Genomic DNA, 22,233 nt, shown 5'->3' with positions numbered 1-22,233 from the left:
TCAGACTCCGTATGTTCGGAACTGGCTAGCCAAGTAGGGCAGCCATCTATGATTAGCAGCTCATCAAAAGCTCAGTCGAAAGTTTCCTAGACTGCTTCACAAACCGGGCCCTGTTTTTGGCTGCACACGCTACCACCTGCTAGTTTGTGTCAAACAATAGGGTTTGTGTTTTAGCTGCTTGTATGTGAAGGGTGGAGTATATGTGGAGCTGTGAGGGCGACAGCCTTTTAGCTGCAAGGTGAAGGTGGTGGATTTTTGATGCCTGCAAGGAGCTCTTTCATGTGTTGGCCTCTAATTTTTTGTGCTTTTTTTTTTCCTTCCAAAATGTGTTAGCTGAGATTATTGCTGGCCATCTTGAAGTAACTTCAAGATAAGTTAAATGACGTAGTTTCAATGAGGTTCTTACGTTATTTGCAGTGTTCCTGCGGTGCTCCACACATCACCTGGCCTGTGGCACCTGCGATTCTCAGATGGCTCTGCTGTGTTTTTGCTACCATCTGTTGCACATACATAATTCACATGTGTGACTTCAAATATCCACACTCTACTATTAGCATGATTTCCCTCGGGGAACTCATTCACAAAGATTAGGTGTACCAGCACAGAATATGAGATCCAATTTCAAGAGCTGTATTAAAAATGACAGAGAAGTAATAATTAAACACATTTGTTGTTATTATTGTGGTTGGTTTAGGGGTAAGACACTAGCACGGAAGTGTCAAAATATATAATATAGTTTTTATGGTACAATTTGGTACATAAGACTAGATTTCAAACTCATAAAAGCATGCGGTATAGTATGGACTGTTGTGACTATTACTGCAAATGGGAGCACGACTTCACTTGTTCACAAATTTCTGGCAAAGTTTTTCTAAAAACAATCCTGATATTCTAATTACTTGCAGCCAACAGCATACAATGCACTGTCTTGACTTTTCCAGCGTAACACAACCGTCCACATTTTGAGCAACAAACAGAATGCCTTTACTTTTCCACAGATTTTTTGGCACATTTATCCTAAAGAAATTTTCCCAGTATTGTAATTTGCAGCAGCAAGCAGCGTGCCATACAATGTCACAACTGTTCGAACGTAATACTACACCTTGTCTTCCATCTCCTTTTTGTGCTTTTGTGTGTTGTGTCTCGTCGTCTGCACTTTAAGCAATAACATCACCTTTATCAATCCTGATTTTCTAATTCCTATAAGTAAGCGGCACACCATGCACTGTTGTGACTATTCCAGTGTAATGCTCCAAACAGCCTCTGCTTTTTGTTGTCTTTGTCACCATCTTATAGTTTTTGAGCACCTGACGCCAGCATAGCACCTTCACACACCCCCAGATTTTTGCACATCCAATGTAAAGATCAACAAATCCGAAAACCAGGACTTTTTCTTTTAAAGGGCTGCAACTAAAGTTGAAACACAAAGCCGGCTGCTGTGTGCAGTGGATTAGATGTGCCTCAGTTCAGGTGATCTAATTCAGTTAATTGGAAGTCTTAGTCGGTGCACATGTCAGCTCAACATTAAACACGTATACCAGTGAGCATATTTAACCACATAGGAAAGAAATTAGAAACAAATCTAATTGACGGGGGAAAAATCTTTACATGCGTTTTCATTGAGCGAAAAGTCTGGCGTGTATTTTGGTGGCCAGCTAAAAGACGAGCAAACTTGGCACGTCGCTGCAGCAAGTTTAATTGGTGGTTTAAACCGATCGTTGACATGGTTTGAAGTGTAATCCTTTAGTCGGGATTAGCTTCTGGCACAGCAAAAGGTTGCTGTTGGATCCTGTGGACGCAGGCTCTCAGAGCAGGGACGACGCCTTTTTGGGAAATGTCATGTTTCGCTTGAGTTTCCCCAAATTGTGCAGACGAAGAGTAAGTTGTTTTGTTTGCTGTTATTGGTGTGTGTGAAATGGTAACATTTTATCAAGCACAAAATGAGTCTTTTCTTCCTGTCTTTCCTTTGTGCCAGCTGGCCGAGTACCGTCAAAGGAAAGCTCACGCAGATTCTCAGAAGAAACAGAAAAAGAAGAAGAAAAAGAGGTCAGAAGAGGATTCGCAGGGAAGCGTGGAGGTCGAGCAGGATTGCTCTGTGGGATGTGAGGATGACTCGGTCGGAGGCCGAGATGGAGCTGAGGAAGGAAATAAAGAGCAGCCTCCCACCACCGAGTTGAGTTTGTCAAGGACGCTACGCAGCAGAGAGACGGTCAAGCATGACCAGACCTACACTATAGAGGTAGAGGAATTAACACACTCACACTTAAGTTTATTCATTTGTATGACATTTCCAAAAATGGCAGGAAGTAGGAATGCATCTGCAAAGTAGAGCAGGAAAGAATGCTTTAGAAAAATATTTCACTGTAAAATGTTGTATTGTTATTTATTAGGAGTGTCACAAGACACTCAGTTCAAGACAAGATAATACACGAGATTGGTTGTACGAGAACGAGACAAGATTTTCAAAAGACAAGAAAAGTACAATGAAAGAATATTGAAAAAATGACAAAACATTGCAATCTACTGATTTATTTTTACTACTTTATCTTGCATTGCTCCTCACAAGGTTACACTCTTCTGCACTTTGTGTGTATGAATAACATCACGGCCCCCGCCTCCACCCACCGAGACAAAGGCTGTATGACCAAGAAAACGGTTCACTCTGTTCATGCCATTGTTCTATGGAAGAAACACGCCAAGGTGCTGAAACCAATGCACAGAGTGAACTCTCTTACTGCCTTTTTGGAGGCGGGAGACGAGTAAAGCAGACACGCATGGCAATGTGTGATTAATTAATTGATTTATTGTCGTCAGAGGCCTATTGCCCACGGGACATTTTTTTTCTGAATGAAAAATCGTGTGCCATTTCTTGCAAGATATTGTGACATGAGATCTTTTGACACACCTATTATTTACGTTTTTTAATAATAAATATTTATTTTTCATACAAGGTTTCCTGATTGATAAACCAGGAAAATTAACGCTATACTCACTGTGGCATTAATTTCAGATGGCAGAAAATGCTAAATAAATCTTGTTTATCCACAGTAATATCTTTATTCCCAGAAAGAAAAAATCAGCAATGCTCATGTGTTGTAATTGTTTGAAGAAAATTAAAACCCAACAAACGTTGTACGCCGTACAAAATGTCAGTGGACACTATTAATCTGGTAACTTTGACAGTCTGGAAACCTTGCTACAGTCACTTTCCAGCATTGAACTCTTCCCTTCAGCAAACACTTTTGCATTAGCATCACATGCTGTTGAAACCACAGTAGAACATGCACTTTGACCTACCGTTTAGATTCCTTCTGCAGCCCGTTTAGGCAGCTAACTGGTTCACACTTGGTTTCTGCCAAGTAGGGAAGTCAAATGATGCTACATAGCCTTGTAGCTTCATTAATAATATTCTCAATCAGTTATGTAAAGGCGTTCCCTGTGTGTCTGCCCCCTTTCTGATTTCTTATTTTTTTTGCATGTTTGTCACACTTAAATGTTTCAAATTATCAAACAAATTTAAATATTAGTCAATGACAACACAACTGAATACAAAATACAGTTTTTAAATGAAACTTTTTATTATTAAGGGAGAAAAGAGTTAAGGGAGACAAAAAAATCCAAACCTACATGGCCCTGTGTGAAAAAGGGGCTCATTAACTGGTACTAACTGGTTGGGCCACCCTTTTCACACCATTGTATTTAGTTAGTGGGTTTGTGTTGGGTGACATGATCTTGAAGCTGTCCAGTCTGCAGCCTTGTTGCTTTAAACCGCACTAAAATACATTTATGAGCTAAAAGAGCCACAGACTTGCCTCAAGCTTTGAGTGAGACACCAAAAGGCGCAAAAGGACAGTTTTGTAATATCAGACTGTTGTGTAATCAACTTGTTTATTTATGCAATCGTATTGTTACTTGTTTTCTTTTCAAACCCAGATTGGCATTCATGTATCTTTCTATCGGCAGCACAAAGATTCTCACTTGTGTCAACAGTTATCCAATTATTGAGCTTTTCTCTGTCTCCCTGGATCTTCTGTATGTTGGATGCGCACAAAACCACCAGTTGCCATGGAAACAGACGGTCTGCGTGACCAATTCCTGTGGCCTTGCAGCACTTTCAAGCAGAACTTGAGGCTTGATCAAATGTACTAGTGTAATTTGTTTGTTACATGTTCAGTTTTTAAGCAGAAAAGTGACTCTCGTTTGTACATTAGCCGCTTTTGTACTCACTGCAGATTTTCCCTTATAGTTGCACTTGCGAGAGCGTTTCACGTTAGCATCCACCTGTCTCACGTGTAGCAAGGGAGCATCATGCCATGTTAGTTTTATGTTCTACATGAAGAATGTATTTAAACGTACTTTTGTTGTGTTATAGCCTGAGAGTGAAGTGTCAACAACTGCAGAAGATTACTCTTCAGAGGTAAGATGATGTTTTTTCAACATCAGTGAGACACATTACACAACTGTTTGCTTACCTAGCAGCTAAGATATATTGTATTTTTCCAGGTTATAGTTTTCTGTTACTCATAAATGGGTAGCTCTTTAATTGTTTGTCTCATAAATGGCCGCATAACCTGTCTCCCAATTGATGTTTGGCTGACACATTGTAAATTAGCAGGTCAATGGCTGCCGCGAGATGACAGACAATCTAATGACGTCCTCCAAGGATTTTATTTGGGTACAGTAATCCGATCAGGCTGCTCTGCTCGTGGCCCTGATAGCGAACCTGCCGCCTGCCGCTGCTGACTGTGCATTCACTCAACATGTTAAAGATTCACTAATCATGCCTTGCTAATATGTTTTTCGCTCCATACTAACATGTTTGTACTGTGGGGAAAAGAATGTTGGTGAGCAAGGTCACGGCTTTCATTATCAAAGGAATGAGTGATAATGGAAAAGACAAGAGATAGCTACACTATGGTCGTATTAGAAGAGAAGAGGCATAAACAAGTGGAGGTGCTGATCAATACAGCGGAGTGAAAGCAGAGAGGGGTTGGAAAAAGAATACTTGTAGCCACAATTCTGTGCATTCTGTATTTCTAACACAAGCTCTACATGCTCCCTTCATCTACAAAACTGTCTGATTTTACAGCTGACTTCCGCTGCTCTTCGATGCTGACTAATTGGCCTGTCCCGTGCTCATGAGCCTCTTTAGTAACTCCTAATTATCTGTTCAGGAGGAGGCGGAGCCTTTACGAGAGGTGATGAAGGGAGGCAGGATGCAGGACATTGAGAACGCGCTGGCGGCCAAGACCCAAGCGGTGGAAGAGCTGAGTCAGGAGCTGGAAGAAATAAGGGCTGCATTTGGAACAGAAGGTGTGCAGAAGGTAAAGGTCGATGAGAAGTGTGTGTGTGTCTAATATTACTGAGCAGGTTTGAGGCTATTTTTAAGAGCTCTCTCTCTCTTTCACTATTATTTATAGCTGCAGGACTTTGAGGCTGCTCTGAAGCAGAGAGATGGCATCATTACCCAGCTCACCGCAAACCTTCAGCAGGCTCGTGAAGAGAAGGACGAGATCATGAAAGAATTCCTGGAGCTGACGGAGCAGAGCCAAAAACTCCAAATTCAATTCCAGCAGGTGTGTTTTTTTGTTATTTTTATTTTTTTAAGTGTGCTGCATATTACAAAACTTCAACCTTCAACCGTCATTCATAGCTACAAGCCGGTGAGACTATGAGGAATACCAGCCACAGCAGCACGGCAGCTGACCTCCTTCAGGCCAGACAGCAGCTGGTGCAGTACCAACTACAGCTGGACGAAGCCAACGCTGAAGCCAGGAAGAACCAGGAGAGGAGCTGTGAACAGCAGCAGCTCATCAGCCAGCTCCAGCACAAACTCAGCGACGTGGAGATGGTGAGAACCTTCCTGTGGCTTTTCTTTCCTAGTAAAACTGATTAGAAAATATGGCGCATGCTCTTTTTGTTTGTTTGATGCCTTGCTGTTATTGTAGTCAGGGAGAAGATCAGAGGAGACACTCACACAAAGGATAAATGAGAAGAATGTGCTTATAGCTGAGAAGGAAAAGGTCATCATGATTCAGGAGCGGTCCCTGGCACAGTTGAGAACAGCGGAGGAGGCTCTTGCCAAAACGCTGAAGGAGAAAAATCAGCTGATATCTGAGCAGATGACAATGATCACAGAACATGAGCAATCATTAACTGTCTTCAGAGAAGAAGTGGCTGTTTTGGGAAGCTCAACTAATGATAGCATCATTCCACCGGCTGATGAGAAAGATTTGGTAATAGCAGAGCAAGAAAGAATCATTTCAGATCGGGACTGTTCTCTTAGCCAGCTGGAGGAGGAGATGGAGACGTCACAGCAATGCCTGCGTGGCCTCCAACAGCGAGTGGCTGCGAAGGAATTGGAGCTTAAAAGATGTCTGGGCGACCTGGAAGGCACAAAGCGTGATTTAGAAAGCTGTAAGGGCGAAATGGAGAGCTATAAATTACAACTGGAGAAAGCGCAAGGTGAGTTGCAAAGCTGTAAAAGTGAGCTTGTGTGCTCTCGGCAAAGGGAGCGAATGTCATCCGATGAGATCAAGCAGCTCATGGGAACGGTGGAGGACTTGCAGAAGCGCTGTCACCAGGGCAGCCTTTCTGAAGGAGACGCCATGCAAAGAATGCAGGAGGACACCACCAGGAAGCTGGATGTTCTCAGGGCAGAGCTGGACGAGATGTACGGACAGCAGATTGTCCAGATGAAGCAGGAGATCAACTTGCAACACGTGGCACGTTTGGAGCAAATGGCGGCGCAACATCACACAGAAATGGAACTTCTTAAAGAACAAAACTCCACCGAGGAGGAGACTCTGACTGTTAAGATTAGGGCGCTTCAGGAGACATTAGAACAGTCCCAAGTGAGCCATAATAAAGCCATGCATGAACTTACTCAAGAAAAGCTCAACCTCAAGGCTAAGGCTGAGAACCTCCATCGAGGTCTTCGTTCAGCAAAGGAAAAAGTGGAGCTGGTGTCCAGCAGTTTTGTCTCGCAGGAGAGCCATCAAGCTGAGCTGCGGCGGCTTCAGGAGACCATCAGTGACCTACAACACCAACTGGCTGCTGCTCAGGAGGCAGCGCTCGAGACAGAGACGAAGCACGAATCAGAGACAACCAACTACAAGATCAAGCTGGAGATGATGGAGCGGGAGAAGGATGCCGTGCTGGACCGCATGGCCGAGTCTCAGGAAGCCGAGCTGGAGCGACTACGAACTCAGCTTCTGTTCAGCCACGAGGAGGAGCTCACGCACCTTAGAGAGGAGCTCCAGAGAGGGAGCTTCCTCAATACTGAAAACCTCCTGAACGAAGCTGCTGTCAAACACCAAAAAACTCTGGATGATCTGCGCCTCGCTTATGAAGATGAGCTACATTTGTTACAAAGGGAGAAGTCAGCTTTTTCCACAGAGCGAGAAGAGCTTCTGCACCAAATTCTTGGCCTTAAAGAAGATCTGAAGCTGGCATTGCACAGCTCCAAAGCAGATGAGCTTGTGCAGCAGCTTGAGGAGCTTCAGGTGGAGCTCAAAGATCTCAGGAAGGGAGGGGATCAGTGTGCGAGACTGGAGAACGAAATCCAAATGTTACTGAAGAAGACGGAGGCGCTTGAAGATCAAACAAGAGAGAAGGAACAATGCTGGAAGAGCAAATGGAAAGAACAGCAGGTGGAGAATGACACTTTAAAAGAGAACGTGGACTTGAAAACTGTGGAAATCGAAACGCTCAAAGCTGAGACCAGTCAAATGCAATGCCAAGTGGTTGAGCTCAGAGAGGAAATCGAAAAGCAGCGGACCACATTCTCCTTTGCTGAGAAGAATTTTGAGGTGAACTACCAGGAGCTGAAGGAGGAATACAGGAGCCTTGTGGAGACGAAGACGCAACCGGAGGAGAGGACGCTCAAGGAGTCACTCGACTTTGAGGCCAAAGTGGCCGGCCTTCAGTCACAGATTCAAGAGCTGGACAATGGGAAGGTCAAAACGCAGGAGATGTGCAGGGAGGCTGAACGTGTGGTGGAAAAAGATACTACCGAGCTCACGCAGAAGCTTCAAGTTACACTGAGTGAGAAGGAAAGCCTGACAGTGATGCTTTCTGAAGTTACAGAGCAACTGGTGTTGAGTGAGGAGAAAGTTGGGCAGCTGGAAGAGGAGCTGAAGGACGTGAGACGGGAGAATGCAAAGTTCATCACCCAAAATGAAAGCCTACTCCAAGAGGTTAAAAGAATGAGGAGTCAAGACGGAGAGAAAAGAGTTAAACCCCAGCAGGAAGAGCTCAAGTGTGAGGGCTCTTTTGAGGACCATCACGCTCACATTCAGTCCCTCCGACGGGAGAGTGACGCTCCTCAGTGGCTCTTAGTGGAGAGAGACTGCAACCAGCAGACCCTGGAGCTTCAGAGGCTCTCTCCATCTCCAGCTGTGGTCCAGTCCTCAGCAAAGGGACCTGTTGAAGGACGATTCCTTCAGAAGGCGTCAGCATCTGGCTCAAACCGGCGCAAGAGGAGGCAGAGGTTGAAGCAGGAGCGCAAAGTGAGCGGCACACAGGCTGGAAGGCAAAAGGAAGAGGAGGAGGAGGAGGAAGGCAGAGCTACAAGTGCCGCAGAGCCAGAGATGCAGACAGAGAGCCAGGTTTTCGACGACGGGGACTCGGCTGACGGCTGCCAGGGAGACGACACCATCAAACAGGTAAGGCACTCGCATGCATTCACAGCATCAGCCTTTTTAATGTGCCTTATTTTTCATGTCGCTCACATGATGATGAAAGGGCTTTTCAGAATAATAATAAAATATGTGGAATAATAATTCTGCACTTTATGCTCAAGCACAATGGAGGCACTTGAGCACAGTGATAATGATTACAAATGTCCTTTTTGCAGGCTTAGTCCCTAAGGTGCACTCACAACCTCATTGTTGTGTTGGTGCAATTGTTTTTGTGACTGGACGGCTCATTAACTGTGGTTGCAATAGCAGGAAAAACATCAAACACAGCGACCTCACTCACTAAAAAGTGAGGTGACCGGACTGCATCAACATGCTCCTCATGTCCATTTTTAAATGGGTTCTCTGCAACGTTTATGGTGCTCAGCCAAAAAAAATTCTTTAAGGTACACATTCTTTCTATCCTGCTGAGAGTGTGAGGTGTTTGAGGTGAGAGGCCATTTTAACCCTGTCACTTGAGCGTCAAGTTGTGTCTCAGTTAAGTTGGACAGAAAGATACAGGGTGGCTCTGCCATTTCACGTGTGTGTGTGTGTGTGTGTGTGTGTGTGTGTGTGTGTGTGTGTGTGTGTGTGTGATGTTTTCGCACTGCCTGGGTTGGAACACCAGACGTAGTTTGCAGTCACGTGCCCAGATAGAAAGTAGTATTACAACTGTTGCTATGGGAATGATGCTGATGCAACAAGGCCGTAAAAGCCTCCCCAAAAAAGCATTGTAAAGTGAAGAATGGATTTTAAAAATATTGAAGGACATGAGAGCATCATAGCAATCAAAGTGACAACCTGAAATAGATTTCCCCGCAGCGACTCTTGCGTTTTCTTCATCAGGTCAGCAGCCGCGAGGGAGACTACCACTCAGAGTCAGTCGCATGTCAGGAAGCGGCAGAACACACACCTGAGCATGTAAATATCTAGATTTTGTATATACCTATATGTTATTGTACTAATTGTAAAGTATATATGTTGCTATGTGTCCATAACAGTGCATATACATCAAATGCTATTACTTGTATTCGCTAAATGTGCGTCTACAAAATAAATCATAGCGAAGTATAAAATATAATGTGCATCTTATAGGTTCATAACTATATTTTAACTCAAGAAGGTTTGATTATTATTAAATCTGTGAACACAATTTCTGGCAACATTTGTTGGTTACATTTTTTTGAAAGACAAAACAACAAAGACATCACACACAAGAAAGCTGCCATTGAAATGTAGCGCCTCATGTTAAAAACATCCAACATCAAAGGCAGCGGAATGGCAATTTCATAATTGCACAGGCTGGGCAAATTAGCTCTAATGCATAATGCACGGGGCGCAGAGGCCTCCGCTTTTTGTTTATCGCCCGAGCGATGACGTTAATTGGCTTGTTCCTGTGCTCCGTCATTGAAGTGGGATTAGTTGAATTATATCCATTAATGATTCATCACCAATGACAAGCAAAACAAATGTTCCATGTAATTTCATTTAGAAGCATTTAAAACTGGCATTTATATCATAAACAAGCAGATGCATTTTTCCCATGGTAAGGGCGAGTGCAGGCTGCAGATGGAGGCACAGCGCATCAGCCTGACTCAGATCCATGCCGCCCAGCTGGAGTTGCTGCAGGAGGAGGCGGACAACATTCAAAACCAGAGAGATGCAAGGGAGCAAGGTGAGCTAACATGTCGTTTATTGTTTTATATAATAAACCTGGCTGGAATTGGCTCATGATTTCCAGAGGTAACATTCAAGCTAGTCTAATCTGTTGCACTGATCAGATGCGGAGGAGCAGGGCACCAAAGTATCTCATTCCGAGGAATTAGAAAGACTGAAGTTGGAGGCGCAGGAGAAGCAGCACCGTCTGGAGGAAAATCACAGGCAAGAGATGGAGCGTGTCCAAGCTCACTACCAGCAGAGGGCCACGGAGATGGAAGAACGCTACACCACTGAGATTCTTGTGCTGCAGCAGAGACTGCAGGAGGTCATGGGGGCACAGCTGCACTACAGGTGAGGGTGCCACACAAACACAGTGACAGGACGTTGGGTGGATTCTCAGATATTTTCTTGTTTGAGCTATTTTGTCCTTTTTTACCAGAGGTTATTTCATTGTCATGGATCCAATGTGTGTATACAAAATGCATTTTTCGCATGACGTAGATCAGTGGCCCCCAACCTTTTTTGACACGCGGACCGGGGAGGTGGGTAGGTTTGGGGGGGTGCGGGGGTTCGTACATTATAGCGATCTATTTTATCTTATTTATTATGTATTGTGTAAAACTAACACATGAATAATATCAAATTAAAAGCACAAAATGAATGCCGACCCACCATCCACCAGTTCAAGTTCCAGCCAAGTTTTTCCAGAGAGATTATTACATCGCTGCTTGATGTGTGTGGTAAAAGGCTGTGTGATAGCATGAATTAACTTGAGACAAATGTGCACATTAGCACTCAATAAGTCATCAAAACTTACCTTTATGCATTCCCACATAGTATCAGCATTTGACACCAAAAAAGAGGTGAAAGAAAAATTGTAAAAATACAGTAGTAGTCTATCTGTGCGGCATGAGAGAAAGTTAGCACACGCACAATGGACATGCGTCAAGTCAGTCGGATGTAACAGAGAGAATCCGGCCACTTTTCAAAATAAAACATAAAAAAAATGAAATAATAGAAAAAAAAAATTCTATGCGGCCCGGTACCAAATGACCCGCGGCCCGGGGGTTGGGGACCACTGACGTAAATGACATTTGTGTCGCCCCCTATTGGTTGTGATCAAAATGCTTTTGAATACATGCCAGCATTTGTCCCTCGGTTATTGCGGTTAATTGGTTTCAAGCCCGACCAAAAGCTACCATGCTACCGAGCTGACTAGTTAGCCTCCAATTTGTTTATTTTAAATTTAAGAAAGAGTTTCAAAAGGAGCGGGAAAGAAGGATAAAGTAAGAAGCCAAAAACCTACCACTTGTGCACGGAATGGGAAGAGAACTAGCTTTCACTGTCATGTCGGACATGACTGACTCCATGCAGTGTTAAGGTAATGTAATCTAAGGTATATTTCTCATCAATGTAACGTTACTGATGCCTAGTGACTAGAAAAATACATATAACTTGTCTTTCAATATTTTTTGACTAACAATAGGCCATAGTTAACCACAAAAAAACAATCATTTATTGATACATTTTTGGAAAACCACGACGCAACGTTGTTCGAACTGCAACGTAGCGAGGGACGACTGTATCCTCAAAGTTTTATCATCATGAGCGAAATGGTCAATGACGTATGCTCCCTAAACAACCAGTCTTGCTCAAATTTTACACACGTGCTGGTCAGTCCCTGAAAGTTGTGCACCAAAAGTTGCAGGGATCCAGCTAAATACCCTAAAGTTACAGTGGCTGTTTTGTTGAGCTGTGTGAGAAACTTCAATTCAATCTGGCATATGCCGATTAACAATAGCGCCACCATGCGGTGTTTATTTGACAGAAATATAATAGCACAGACAACACAGTAGGCGTGCATGTTTTAGCGAATTTTCAACCTTTTGTGTGCAGCGGTTCAAGAGTAGAAGCAGTAGCTTACACAAATACATACAGTCATGTGAAAGAAGCAGATGTCATTTCAGAAGAAAACAGCCGAGTAATCATGTCTATCTAACATGATATGTGTTGTTTCCCCAGTGTTCCAGAGTGCAGGGAGGAGTACAAAGAGGAACTTAAGGTTTGGGCTACATTTTTTTTTTTCTCTGACATTTAAATCACCCTTGTCACATCGTTACCTCTTACCACGAGCTGATTGGCGCACATGCATTAAGAGAGTCTGACAGTCCGATGTGAATGGATGAAGTTGCCTGTAGGGCTGAACGTGCCCTAAATCCCACCACCCACCCTCCACCCCTTTTTGCTCCAGAAGCAGCAGGATGAACTGTCCTATATCGAATGATTAAAAGGGTCGGAAGTTACATAATCCGCCTGTATTGCGTGTCGCTCTTGAAGCAAGTGCGCATACTCTGGTGTTTGGCGTCTGTGTGGAAGTGGGATGCGATTTCTCGCGTGAACGAAGAGTTGCTGTCTTAGTTAGTCACTCAACCTCAAAACTTCCTCAAGCTAGGGCTTTGCTTGTGGCTCAGCCAGTGTTTAAGAGGAGAATGCATCTTCACTTAATATAATCCTGAAGCAGGAAGAGTATTGATCCAAAGCAGAAGGGTTGGCCAGGTTTTGCTACAGTATGGATGACTTGTTTATGTTCAGAGAAGCTTGTTATTTTGTCATGTGTTTCATAGTTGTGCTCTTGTCCCGGTGCAGGACCTCACCAATGAACAACTCCTAGAGTGGGTTTCCGGCGCTCGCTGGCCTGCAAGGTCCACAGGCTTGAGCGCGCAGCTACAGACGCTGAGGAGAGCTCTCTACAACAAGTATGTCCAAGAAGTTGCCGCACTCAAAGTGCAGCACAGCAGCGAGCTGAGAAGGCTGCGAGAAGAACGGGAGCAGGAGAGGACACGAGAGCAAAGCCAGGAGGGAAGAAGAGAGCATGATCGGGATCTCTGCTCTGTTGAGGTCTCCAGCATTACAAGGCAGAGAGTGGAGGAAGAGGTCGCCAAGGTAGGAGAGTCTTTCATTACCTCTGCCAAGGAACTTTGTGTTTTTAATATATCAACTTTTTTTTTATATGTTGGTGTTCTAACTCTAACAAAAGCTATAACAAAAAAGCTCAAAAAATGTGCTGAGATGCTTTTACGTCTTTACCAAAATGCAGTTTTATTCACTTTTTAAGTTTCACCTGTAATTGGCAGCATTTTACATTTTTACATGGAAAATGTTTTTTTTGTTTTAGCTATTAAGATTGAGTTCACAGCTCACAAATACCTTAAGCCTTGGCACAGATCAGCACTCTCTTAAATTGTGAGTGCTCACGTTTGAAAAGTATTGCTACATATACAGTCGCCTTTCCCTATATCGCGGTTCAAATATCGCTCCCTCACTATATCGCAGTTATCGCAGTAAGACAAGTTATATGTAGTATTGTGGTAATATAGTATTGTCAGTAATGTTATGAGACCTGATGTTAGATTACATGACCTTTCACACTGCATGGAGACTGGCTGCAGAGCTGAGCCGACATGCCATGGCTGAGATAGAGTGTGTGTGTGTGTGTGTGTGTGTGTGGGGGGGGGGGGCGTCTGTTATGTCCTTGCAGTGATCCCGTAGCCTATGCAATGTGGCGTAAACAAAGAATAATAGGAGTGTAAAAGTGACTATAGGATTGTTATTTCATGTCTACAGGGCTCTAATAATGTTAAAACCTGTATTTAGAAAGTCATAAACAGGTTTTCTATCCTCTAACTATGAAAATATTCTGTTTATTGATACTGAATCCTACTTCGCGGAAATTCACTTAGCGCGCTCGGGTCTGGAACCAGTTAACCGCGATAAACGAGGAACGACTGTATTTGGCAGCATGGTGGAATAATTAATGGTTACCATGTCTGCCTCTTGAATATTGTGGCATCATTACATGTTCTCCCTGTGCTTGTGTGCTTTTTCCCACATCCCAAAGACATGTATGTTAATTGGAGACTCTAAATTGTCCACTTGTGTGAAAGGTTGACAATACAGTATGTAATTGACTGGTGACCAGTACCTTACCTCTTGGCCAAAAGTCAGCTGGGACAAGCTCTAGCTCACCCAGGGATCTTATGCGGACATGCAGTCTAGAAGATGGATGGATGGATGCTACTTGCATTATTAATCACTATTCTTACAACTTACAACATCGCCTTAGAAATCGAAGATCTCTGACCCATATTCTCTTATTTGACAGGCCATTGTTCAAATGTCAGTGGAGTTTGCTCAGCAGACGGAACAGGCCAGAATCAACAAGCGCGCCTGCCAGACAAGTGCCTCCATGCAGACCCAATCAGACGAAGAGGACGTGGAGGAGAGGGATAAGGAGGCGTCAACTCTTGGAGCTTCTGCCTCCATGAGTGCATGGTTGAAGGAGGAGAGGGAGCGCCTGGAAAGCGAGCTGGAGGAGAGGAACACAGAGATCCAGAAGTTACAGGAGAAGCTGCAGAAAGCTGAATTGGAAGCGGTGAGGAAGGTTTGTGTTGCTGGTTGTTTTTGTTTTGGTCTACCGGCACGGTAAAATAATCAAATATTTTAAGAGTCAAGAGGCTGTATATACAGTATTAATCATTCTCATTTCCTCATGTCCAATTGTCATTCAAGTACTTCTCCAGCCTTGAAGAGCTAATTCGTGTGCTCACGGGGCTTCACGGAACATTTCTTGCTTGATTGCGTCTTAGCTGTGTGATGGAAGAGGCTGTCGAGTTTATTGCTGTTTGCGAGATGAGCTGCTCCAAAAAGGCTGCAGCACGTATTAATATTTACGCTTACCTGACACTTCATGAAGGACAGCTGCACGATGTAATGAGATGCAACACAAGAACTGGAATGATAATAATTGTCAGTGTTTATGGATACTGTCATAGAAATATAAATTTTAGAAGGCGTATTGTTTTTGTTCCAATCTTTCCCCTTCTCATTTTGTAAATATGGTAAAAAACCCTGAAAAATGTCAATAATAGACAGTATTTGGCTGGAGTCAGTATAATCATCTGCTGTACTACTGTCTGTCCAGAAGGTGGTGCTATAATACATCTTATTCCCTGCATCCCAGGTGCACCTGTTGCCATAGCAGCACAAAGAAACTAGTGTTCTCCCTGCACCCAGGGAGTTCAAGTGCGTCTCTCTGTGTGTCTGTCTACTCTCATATAAGGATAGTTTGTTTACAGGATTGTCTTATTTGAATTTACATGTGCAAAGAGGCGCGTATGGTGCCAGGCTGCTCTCTGCTGCTTATTACTAGTAAGGAGTTTGCAGCGCCGTAATGACGGGACTGCTTTCTGTTTTCTCCCTTTTACCCGTGCAGCTGCGAAAGAAGAAAGAAGACGATGAAGCAGAAGTTGTGCAAGGGGAGCACGGGACATCGCAGGGTGGTGCTGAGTCCGTCGACAAGGACAATGAAAGGTGATCACCAAAATTTTAATACTGTCTTGAGGATTTTAAACAAATATACTAAAGTGTGCATTAACTGTAATCACTGTGCTGCCTTGAGAATCCTCTTGCGCAGTGCCAACCAGAGGCTTAGTCGGGTTTTGGCTGACGTCCTGAAGACCACAGCAGCGGCGGAAGAAACCATGGGACTCCACATGCAAAGCCTGCAGGATGCTTCTTCCAGTGAAGGGTTGCAGGGTTCACACACTCCCTCCAGACATGGTGGTGCAGGCATGTAACATCTGATTTGAAGCACTAATACCGGGCTGCTGTTAATTGGGAGCAGGTTGTTCTTTTGAAAAACTTGAAGTCTTAATATATGACAACTTCATTTTTAAACCATTATAATTATTTGGAGTGAATGAGAAAGTGATAAGGAAAAGGTTTCTCTCTTTGACCACTTTGTCATTTATTAAAAAGTATATTGCGCAACACAGCAGCAACAGAACCAATGTTGCAGTAGTGGTAATTAGCAACTAGTCAGCATTAATACCGCCACTGAGTTCATTGTAAGCAATTGGAAGGCAAGTGTAGCACACTTGAGTTTCGCACATACAGCTGAGTAACAATGTTTTAAAACACATGCACAGGTAGATCAAGCTGATAGTGATACTTCAAATGCACCTACCATCATGTGGAGTTAATAAAAACGACATCAGTTGTTGCCATTATGCTCTGAACACCAGTGTTTTGTGGCCCTGTAGCAAATGAGTGATAAAGAAATGAAAGCTGAATAAGGGTTTGTGTCGTCGCACTAGGCTTCTCTGGAGAGATTTGCCTGGGCGGCGAGACAGACGCAGGCCTGGAGGTGTCCAAGCAGATGATAGACAGCCTGCTGTTGGGGGAAAGTGGTAGTCAGCTAGAGAACGAGGAGCATCTCATGAGCATCAGCAGTCGCCTCCAGACGGCTTTGGAGAAGATGTTGATGGTTATCACCGACACCACCAACCAGGTACGAAACTAAAGCTACAGCCTTGGCAATCAGCTCTTGGGTATTACTGCACAAGCCTCTTTTCCCATTGACTTTTAAAGTCTGCTTGTGAGTGCATAATGGGGATGAGTCTGCAGAATCAGTCTCGCTCGTGTCTGGAAAATACCCACCCAATAAAAGAACCACTTCATTCCCAGTGGTCACCCATAGATACGAGCTGTATTTAATTTACATGGAGCTTTTGTCTCACACTAACAGCCTATCATAGTCCAGCTGGGTGGAAGTCCGCCTCCATTCCCCACAAAAGGGAGCCCATGCCGTGCGCCCGCTATGTGTAGTGTCGGCCCCTCTGAGTCAGGGCGAGTTTTAACTAGGCCATTGAGCGTGTTGCTGTAAGTGAGTGCACGGTACATCCTCCCTGTGGCTGAAATTCTTATTTACGCTCAGATGGGTTTTGTCTTGCTGGTCTAAAAATAGCCCAAGCCAGGAGTCACTTTTATTCAGCATCTTTGGACAACGCTTCCAGTATGTAGGGTTTATTATCCTTTTATTGCATTTTCATATGTTTCTGCATACACACCCTGGACATGTTTGTACTGTATCATGTCACTGATAATAATCAAATCAACTGACATACAAAGGCATGATTTAGAAATAAATAAATAAATAAACATTTTGAAAGTAAAACTGTGTAGATGTTCACATCATCTAATAATGTGTTAATTTGTGTATGGGCAAGGCACCAGCTAATAATATAATAATGCCATACACTCACCTCTAAAACTCAATTCTGAATCCCCGACATCACTTCCTGCTCACACGTCCTGAAGACATTTATTGAAACACACGAGCGTGAGTCTCATTTATGTCTTAAATGGCTTATTTACTCTGATTATGTCTTCTATATTGGGTAATATGAGTGCAAAGGTGACTATGGGGGTCTTATTTCATGTCTAAAGGGCTCATATCTAAAGGGCTCAATCATATTTAGAAAGTCATAAACAGGTTTTCTATGCTCTAACTATTCAATTTATTAATCTTGAATCCTACTTTGCAGAAATTCACTTATCGAGGTTGGGTCTGAAACCAATTAACAGTGATAAACAAGTGTTTACTGTAAGAATAACATTAATAACAACACAAAAGAAATGACATTTAAATGTTTAACACTAGTTAAACTACTCTGGCGGACGCCCAGTCTGCTACATGTATTTATCAGTTTAGAAAATGTAATTATGTCATCGTCTTTAATATAAATGTAAATAACAGTGTTAGTAACAACCTCCTCTAATTTTACGTGTAGCTTACACAGTAATTAATTTGCTCTTGGAAACAAAGGGTCGATAACGATTTTCTTTACGATATTCCTGCTGCCAGTGATGTCAGTTCTTGCCTGTGAGGCAGAGATTGATGACGCAAACTAGTCGTTTTTATTCAACTATGACTGTAAAATATTTGCCGAAGGGAATGTGTTTGCTCCGTCACCTGCCATTACACGCAGGTCTTTCAAGTGTGTATGTATGTGTGTATGTCAAGTGTGGAGTATGACACTTGGACATTATGGCAGACCAAGCGGCGACATGTCAGAATTTTTAGATTGTTTTTTTTGTTTTTTTTGTGGTGCATGTGACTGAATAGGGAGTGAATCCGGTTTTACAACTTTGTGTAGGGTGTGTGTGTTGTCTGGAGGTTATTTGTGTGCGCGGTAGTATGATAGGGAGTGGTGACTGTGTTTGAGATCTATTTACAAATCTACCTGGCCCCCGGTGTTGCTGTGAATTGAAGCCACGCCTCCTTCCCTTGCTCCCTCCTTCCCTCCCGGTTTTACTGAGCAGAATCCTTCAGCCTGTGAACAGTGTGGTAAATGAAAGTCCGCTCGAGTGTGGAAAGCAGCCCTGCACGTGTTGGATTTGATCTTTTTATCTCATGGAGGTGGCGTGTGTGTAACAGAGTGACAGGGGACTGCCTGGGGTAAGTAAACCTTGCCTGACAAGAGAAGCGATCCAGCCCCAGTGAGCATGCGTGGAGAGGGAATGACGGCAAACCATGGGAGGAATTAAAAAGGAAAGCAACTTAAGAGCCGGCCGCTGTCATTTCACCCTCGGCTGGCCGTCGCCTGGACTGAACAATTAAAAGTGGGGGGCCGGGAGGCTTGTTGTTGCTACGGTGATATAGCTTTGTTTGGGAATCTCCAGAGGAAGAAGAGAGAGAGTGAGTGAGTAAGGGGATGTGATCTGTGAGAGGCATGATGTGCTTTTCCACTAAAAAAACAAGGTCAGTAGGAGCACAGAGAGCTGCAGATTACTGAAGAGGATACGGAAAGGAAATGGAAGCCTTGGAGTACCTCCTGCCCTTGTGTTCAGGAATGCCGTTTAAGCCGATGAAATCAAAAGGGACGCCCCCCTGCTGCCACTGAGTATGACAGGCTCTGTTTGGACTTTTTCCATCTGTTTACCTGAGACGTGTTCTACCTCAACAATATGATGATGACGAGCGATTGGGATCACATGCATGTCTGCTTCCTGTGTGCCAACACATAGAAACCGTTGCCTGGTCGCAAACCACAACTGCTCCTTTCTCCCACTGGACTTAATTCTCATTGGCGCTTGCACGGCAGGCTGTGTGATCATGGCAAACCCTCTCTGATGACTCCAGGCAAGGAGCACCAACATAACATAAAGCATCCTTCGCCATGGATTCCCACCTGTCTTTCTGGAATTCGAAAACGCAGAGCACCACCTGGGTGGAAGGGGAAGACCAGGATGTGTACGAAGTGGAATCTCGGATCCCCCTTCCCCGACCTTTTCCAGTCTACAGCACCTTGACTGAGAGGAATGCTGTCTTGGTGCAGACGCAGATCTCCCATGTCAATCACAGGACAAATGGTCACCTACTTAAAGTCATCTCCAGAATCTCTCTGCCCACACCTCCCTATACAGTAAGTTGATGCGCCAGAGCAAACTATTGCATGAGAGGTAATGATGAATATTTAACCATCCTACAGCTTCTTTTATGAATTAAATATCATCTCCCGTAAGGTGTGTAAGGCTTGCGACTTTGAGGCACCGTCAGCACTTCCTGGTTTGCATAATACTAAAAGACCTTTGCTCTCGGTGATATGCAAAGCTGTGAAGGGTAATTGTGGAATGGCAGCAACACGATGACAGATGTCACATGGATATTTTTTTGTGGAAAAAGTCGCACAAAAAAACTTACTGACATCACTCAACAGTCAAGAAAATAGGGCACAACTGCGCAAGAGTTGCATCAAAATGTTCTGCCTTTACAAGGATCTCAGTTATGAGCTGTTAAAACAGACACATAGAGATGGACCATGATGGATGTGAACTATCTATTCTTCATGGTCTTACTGTGATCCTACTAATTGCTAATTTATTAACATAAATATTCTGGTTAATGGCTTATTTAATGTACTGTATCTCATTTATTGTTTTTCATGCCTTTAGGTGGAGCATGCCCGCATTACCCAGACAGAGCTCATGCGCGAGTCCTTCCGCCATAACCAGGAGATCAGCGAGCTACTACAGAAGCAGGAGGAGCTGCAGGACCGGCTGTCCGAGGAGGCCCGAGCACGTGAGCAGCTGGCCCTGGAATTGCACCGAGCTGAGGGTGAGATTTCTCGATTAGCAGTGCAAGAACAGACACAAGATGGCCGAGGACCTAATTGGTGCATGTACCTTATCACCTGTCCACCTGAGGGCGTTTTCAACCAGTCTTTGAGGAACCGTGGTTAAATGTCAAAGCAAGACCCAGAGAGGGCACACGGGGGAGGGGGTTGTTGTTGTCACAGCAAGTGTCAGCTGTTTGACAGGGAGAATGAAGCGAAGTTGAGAGCAACTGTGCTTTTAGCTGGAAGAAATCATTTTGCTGTCTTCCTGGGGGGCAGCTAGCTTGCAGACCATCCTTGTCAGAGACAGCTGGTCCTCCGGGGACAACTGTTGCACACACACACCAGAAACAAGCCCACTCAGTTTATCAAGTAGAGCGCAACAGGGAACTTTTGCACTTTTTGGGAACACTGAATAATGGTGAGACCTTTCTGTTTTTTTTCATCTTTGTTTGACTTAAGAAGTTCCATGTTTGTTTTTTGCGATCCGGTGCAGGTACAGATGGCTAATATCTGCTGCCATAAAACAATCTGAAAGGGTAGGCCACAAAGGAAGACCATGTGGCAAATGCTTGGATAGTCGGTAGCTGAAACTGTTATGTAATACTGTTGCTAGAACATTTAAATTTCAGGTAAATGGATGTAAATGTTATGATAGCTGACTATAACACAGCCTTGACATGATGGGAAAAGGGCTATCACATGACTGATGAGATCTGACAATTTTGTATCCTGGAGAGAACCCTCCTTAGGCAAACTCTACACCGCGTTGGTTCCTACTCAGTCAGCAACGTTTACCTTCTGTCTCACTTGTAACCACACCAAATGCAGCTATTGACATTTTAGCCTCTCAATCGAGGCATACCTCTAGTCTTGCTGTATCCATGACCCGAATGCCATCGTGGAGAATAATGCTTGCTGACCTGTGACGGAACAGTGCCGTTATGAAGCATTTCATTGTGTTTGCATCCATACTCGTCAAGCAAAGTGGGTCAGACATTCTCACTTGTGTTCAATTGTACAGTAGGAATGTGTTCCTGCTTGCTACGGTGTTGTTGTTTGAGGTTTCTGGCTGCGCTGTGTCACAACAACGATGCATAGCGCCTCCGCCTCCATGCACAAGCATTCCAAAAACAACCCAAATGGTCACTGGGTGAGTTTTTATATTTAAAGTTGTTATCTAAGTATCTTCTCTACGCCACTTTGTGCACGCACAGATGTGATTGACGGTTACACGGGTGAACGTGCCGCCCTGGAGGAGCAGCTCCGTCAGAAGGAAGAGCTACAGCTGAGCCTGGAGCAAGAGCTGCAGGTAGAATATTGAAACAGTCAGAGGTTTTAATTTTAAAAAATGTAAACATTTTTTGTTTGTTGCAAACTAAACAAGATCATTTTTTTAACGCAGGTTACGAGCAGTCGGCTGCAGGAGTTGGAGCAGGAGAGGCTGCAAATGCAGGAGGAGCGGGAGATGATGTCCCGACAACACGACGCCATGAGAGAGGATGCAGGACCTCGTGAGCTTCGTACGTATCCCAGATGAATAAATAATGAACCCAAATATGTAATACGACTATACAATGAGTACAAATGTTTTGGCTTTATAGCTGCCCAATGTATAAAATGCCTTGAGATAACTTGTGTTGAGAATCGGTGCTCTATATTTGTTCATCGTGTGGTCTCAAGCAGGGGTTCTCAACTAGTGGGTCTGCACTCAGAAGTGGGTCACAGACGGCGAGGTCTGACTTTTAAAAATAATAGTGCAATTTCATTTTGTTTTATGAATTAAAATGTTATTTGTATTATTAATGTACTATGAATTACTAATGACATTTCATTTTATGTATTAATTAGGGGTGTCACAAGATTTCACAAGATTAAAACATGACAAGATTTCGTAGGATCTCGTAGGTACTAGGACTGGGACGGTAATAAATTGAATT

The 22,233-nt window shown here is 43.8% G+C and overlaps 1 protein-coding gene across 12 annotated transcripts in view; it reads left to right on the top strand.

Annotated features, from left to right (window-relative positions):
• The window catches only part of akap9 (A kinase (PRKA) anchor protein 9), a 44,985-nt gene that overhangs the window by 2,299 nt on the left and 20,453 nt on the right, over window positions 1–22,233 (top strand). For 5 of the 12 annotated variants that reach the window (XM_054762999.1, XM_054762994.1, XM_054763000.1 and 2 more), the window contains exons 2-20: window positions 1,976–2,239; window positions 4,373–4,417; window positions 4,613–4,675; window positions 5,175–5,324; window positions 5,421–5,576; window positions 5,654–5,851; window positions 5,949–8,666; window positions 9,525–9,599; window positions 10,230–10,353; window positions 10,460–10,688; window positions 12,360–12,399; window positions 12,984–13,280; window positions 14,500–14,778; window positions 15,610–15,707; window positions 15,796–15,965; window positions 16,493–16,686; window positions 20,133–20,295; window positions 21,511–21,605; window positions 21,699–21,816. In XM_054762999.1, coding sequence (XP_054618974.1) covers window positions 1,976–2,239; window positions 4,373–4,417; window positions 4,613–4,675; window positions 5,175–5,324; window positions 5,421–5,576; window positions 5,654–5,851; window positions 5,949–8,666; window positions 9,525–9,599; window positions 10,230–10,353; window positions 10,460–10,688; window positions 12,360–12,399; window positions 12,984–13,280; window positions 14,500–14,778; window positions 15,610–15,707; window positions 15,796–15,965; window positions 16,493–16,686; window positions 20,133–20,295; window positions 21,511–21,605; window positions 21,699–21,816 — 5,476 coding nt within the window. Of the gene's footprint in view, window positions 1–1,764; window positions 1,879–1,975; window positions 2,240–4,372; window positions 4,418–4,612; window positions 4,676–5,174; window positions 5,325–5,420; window positions 5,577–5,653; window positions 5,852–5,948; window positions 8,667–9,524; window positions 9,600–10,229; window positions 10,354–10,459; window positions 10,689–12,359; window positions 12,400–12,983; window positions 13,281–14,499; window positions 14,779–15,609; window positions 15,708–15,795; window positions 15,966–16,492; window positions 16,687–20,132; window positions 20,296–21,510; window positions 21,606–21,698; window positions 21,817–22,233 lie in introns of those variants that run through there. The other 7 variants (XM_054763003.1, XM_054762992.1, XM_054762996.1 and 4 more) reach the window with 6 other exon arrangements.

This window comes from Dunckerocampus dactyliophorus, chromosome 20 (assembly GCF_027744805.1).
Source record: "Dunckerocampus dactyliophorus isolate RoL2022-P2 chromosome 20, RoL_Ddac_1.1, whole genome shotgun sequence".
Classification (NCBI taxonomy): domain Eukaryota; kingdom Metazoa; phylum Chordata; class Actinopteri; order Syngnathiformes; family Syngnathidae; genus Dunckerocampus; species Dunckerocampus dactyliophorus.
The sequence above is the reverse complement of the archived record's forward strand: the minus strand, read 5'-3'. Positions and strand labels throughout refer to the sequence as shown.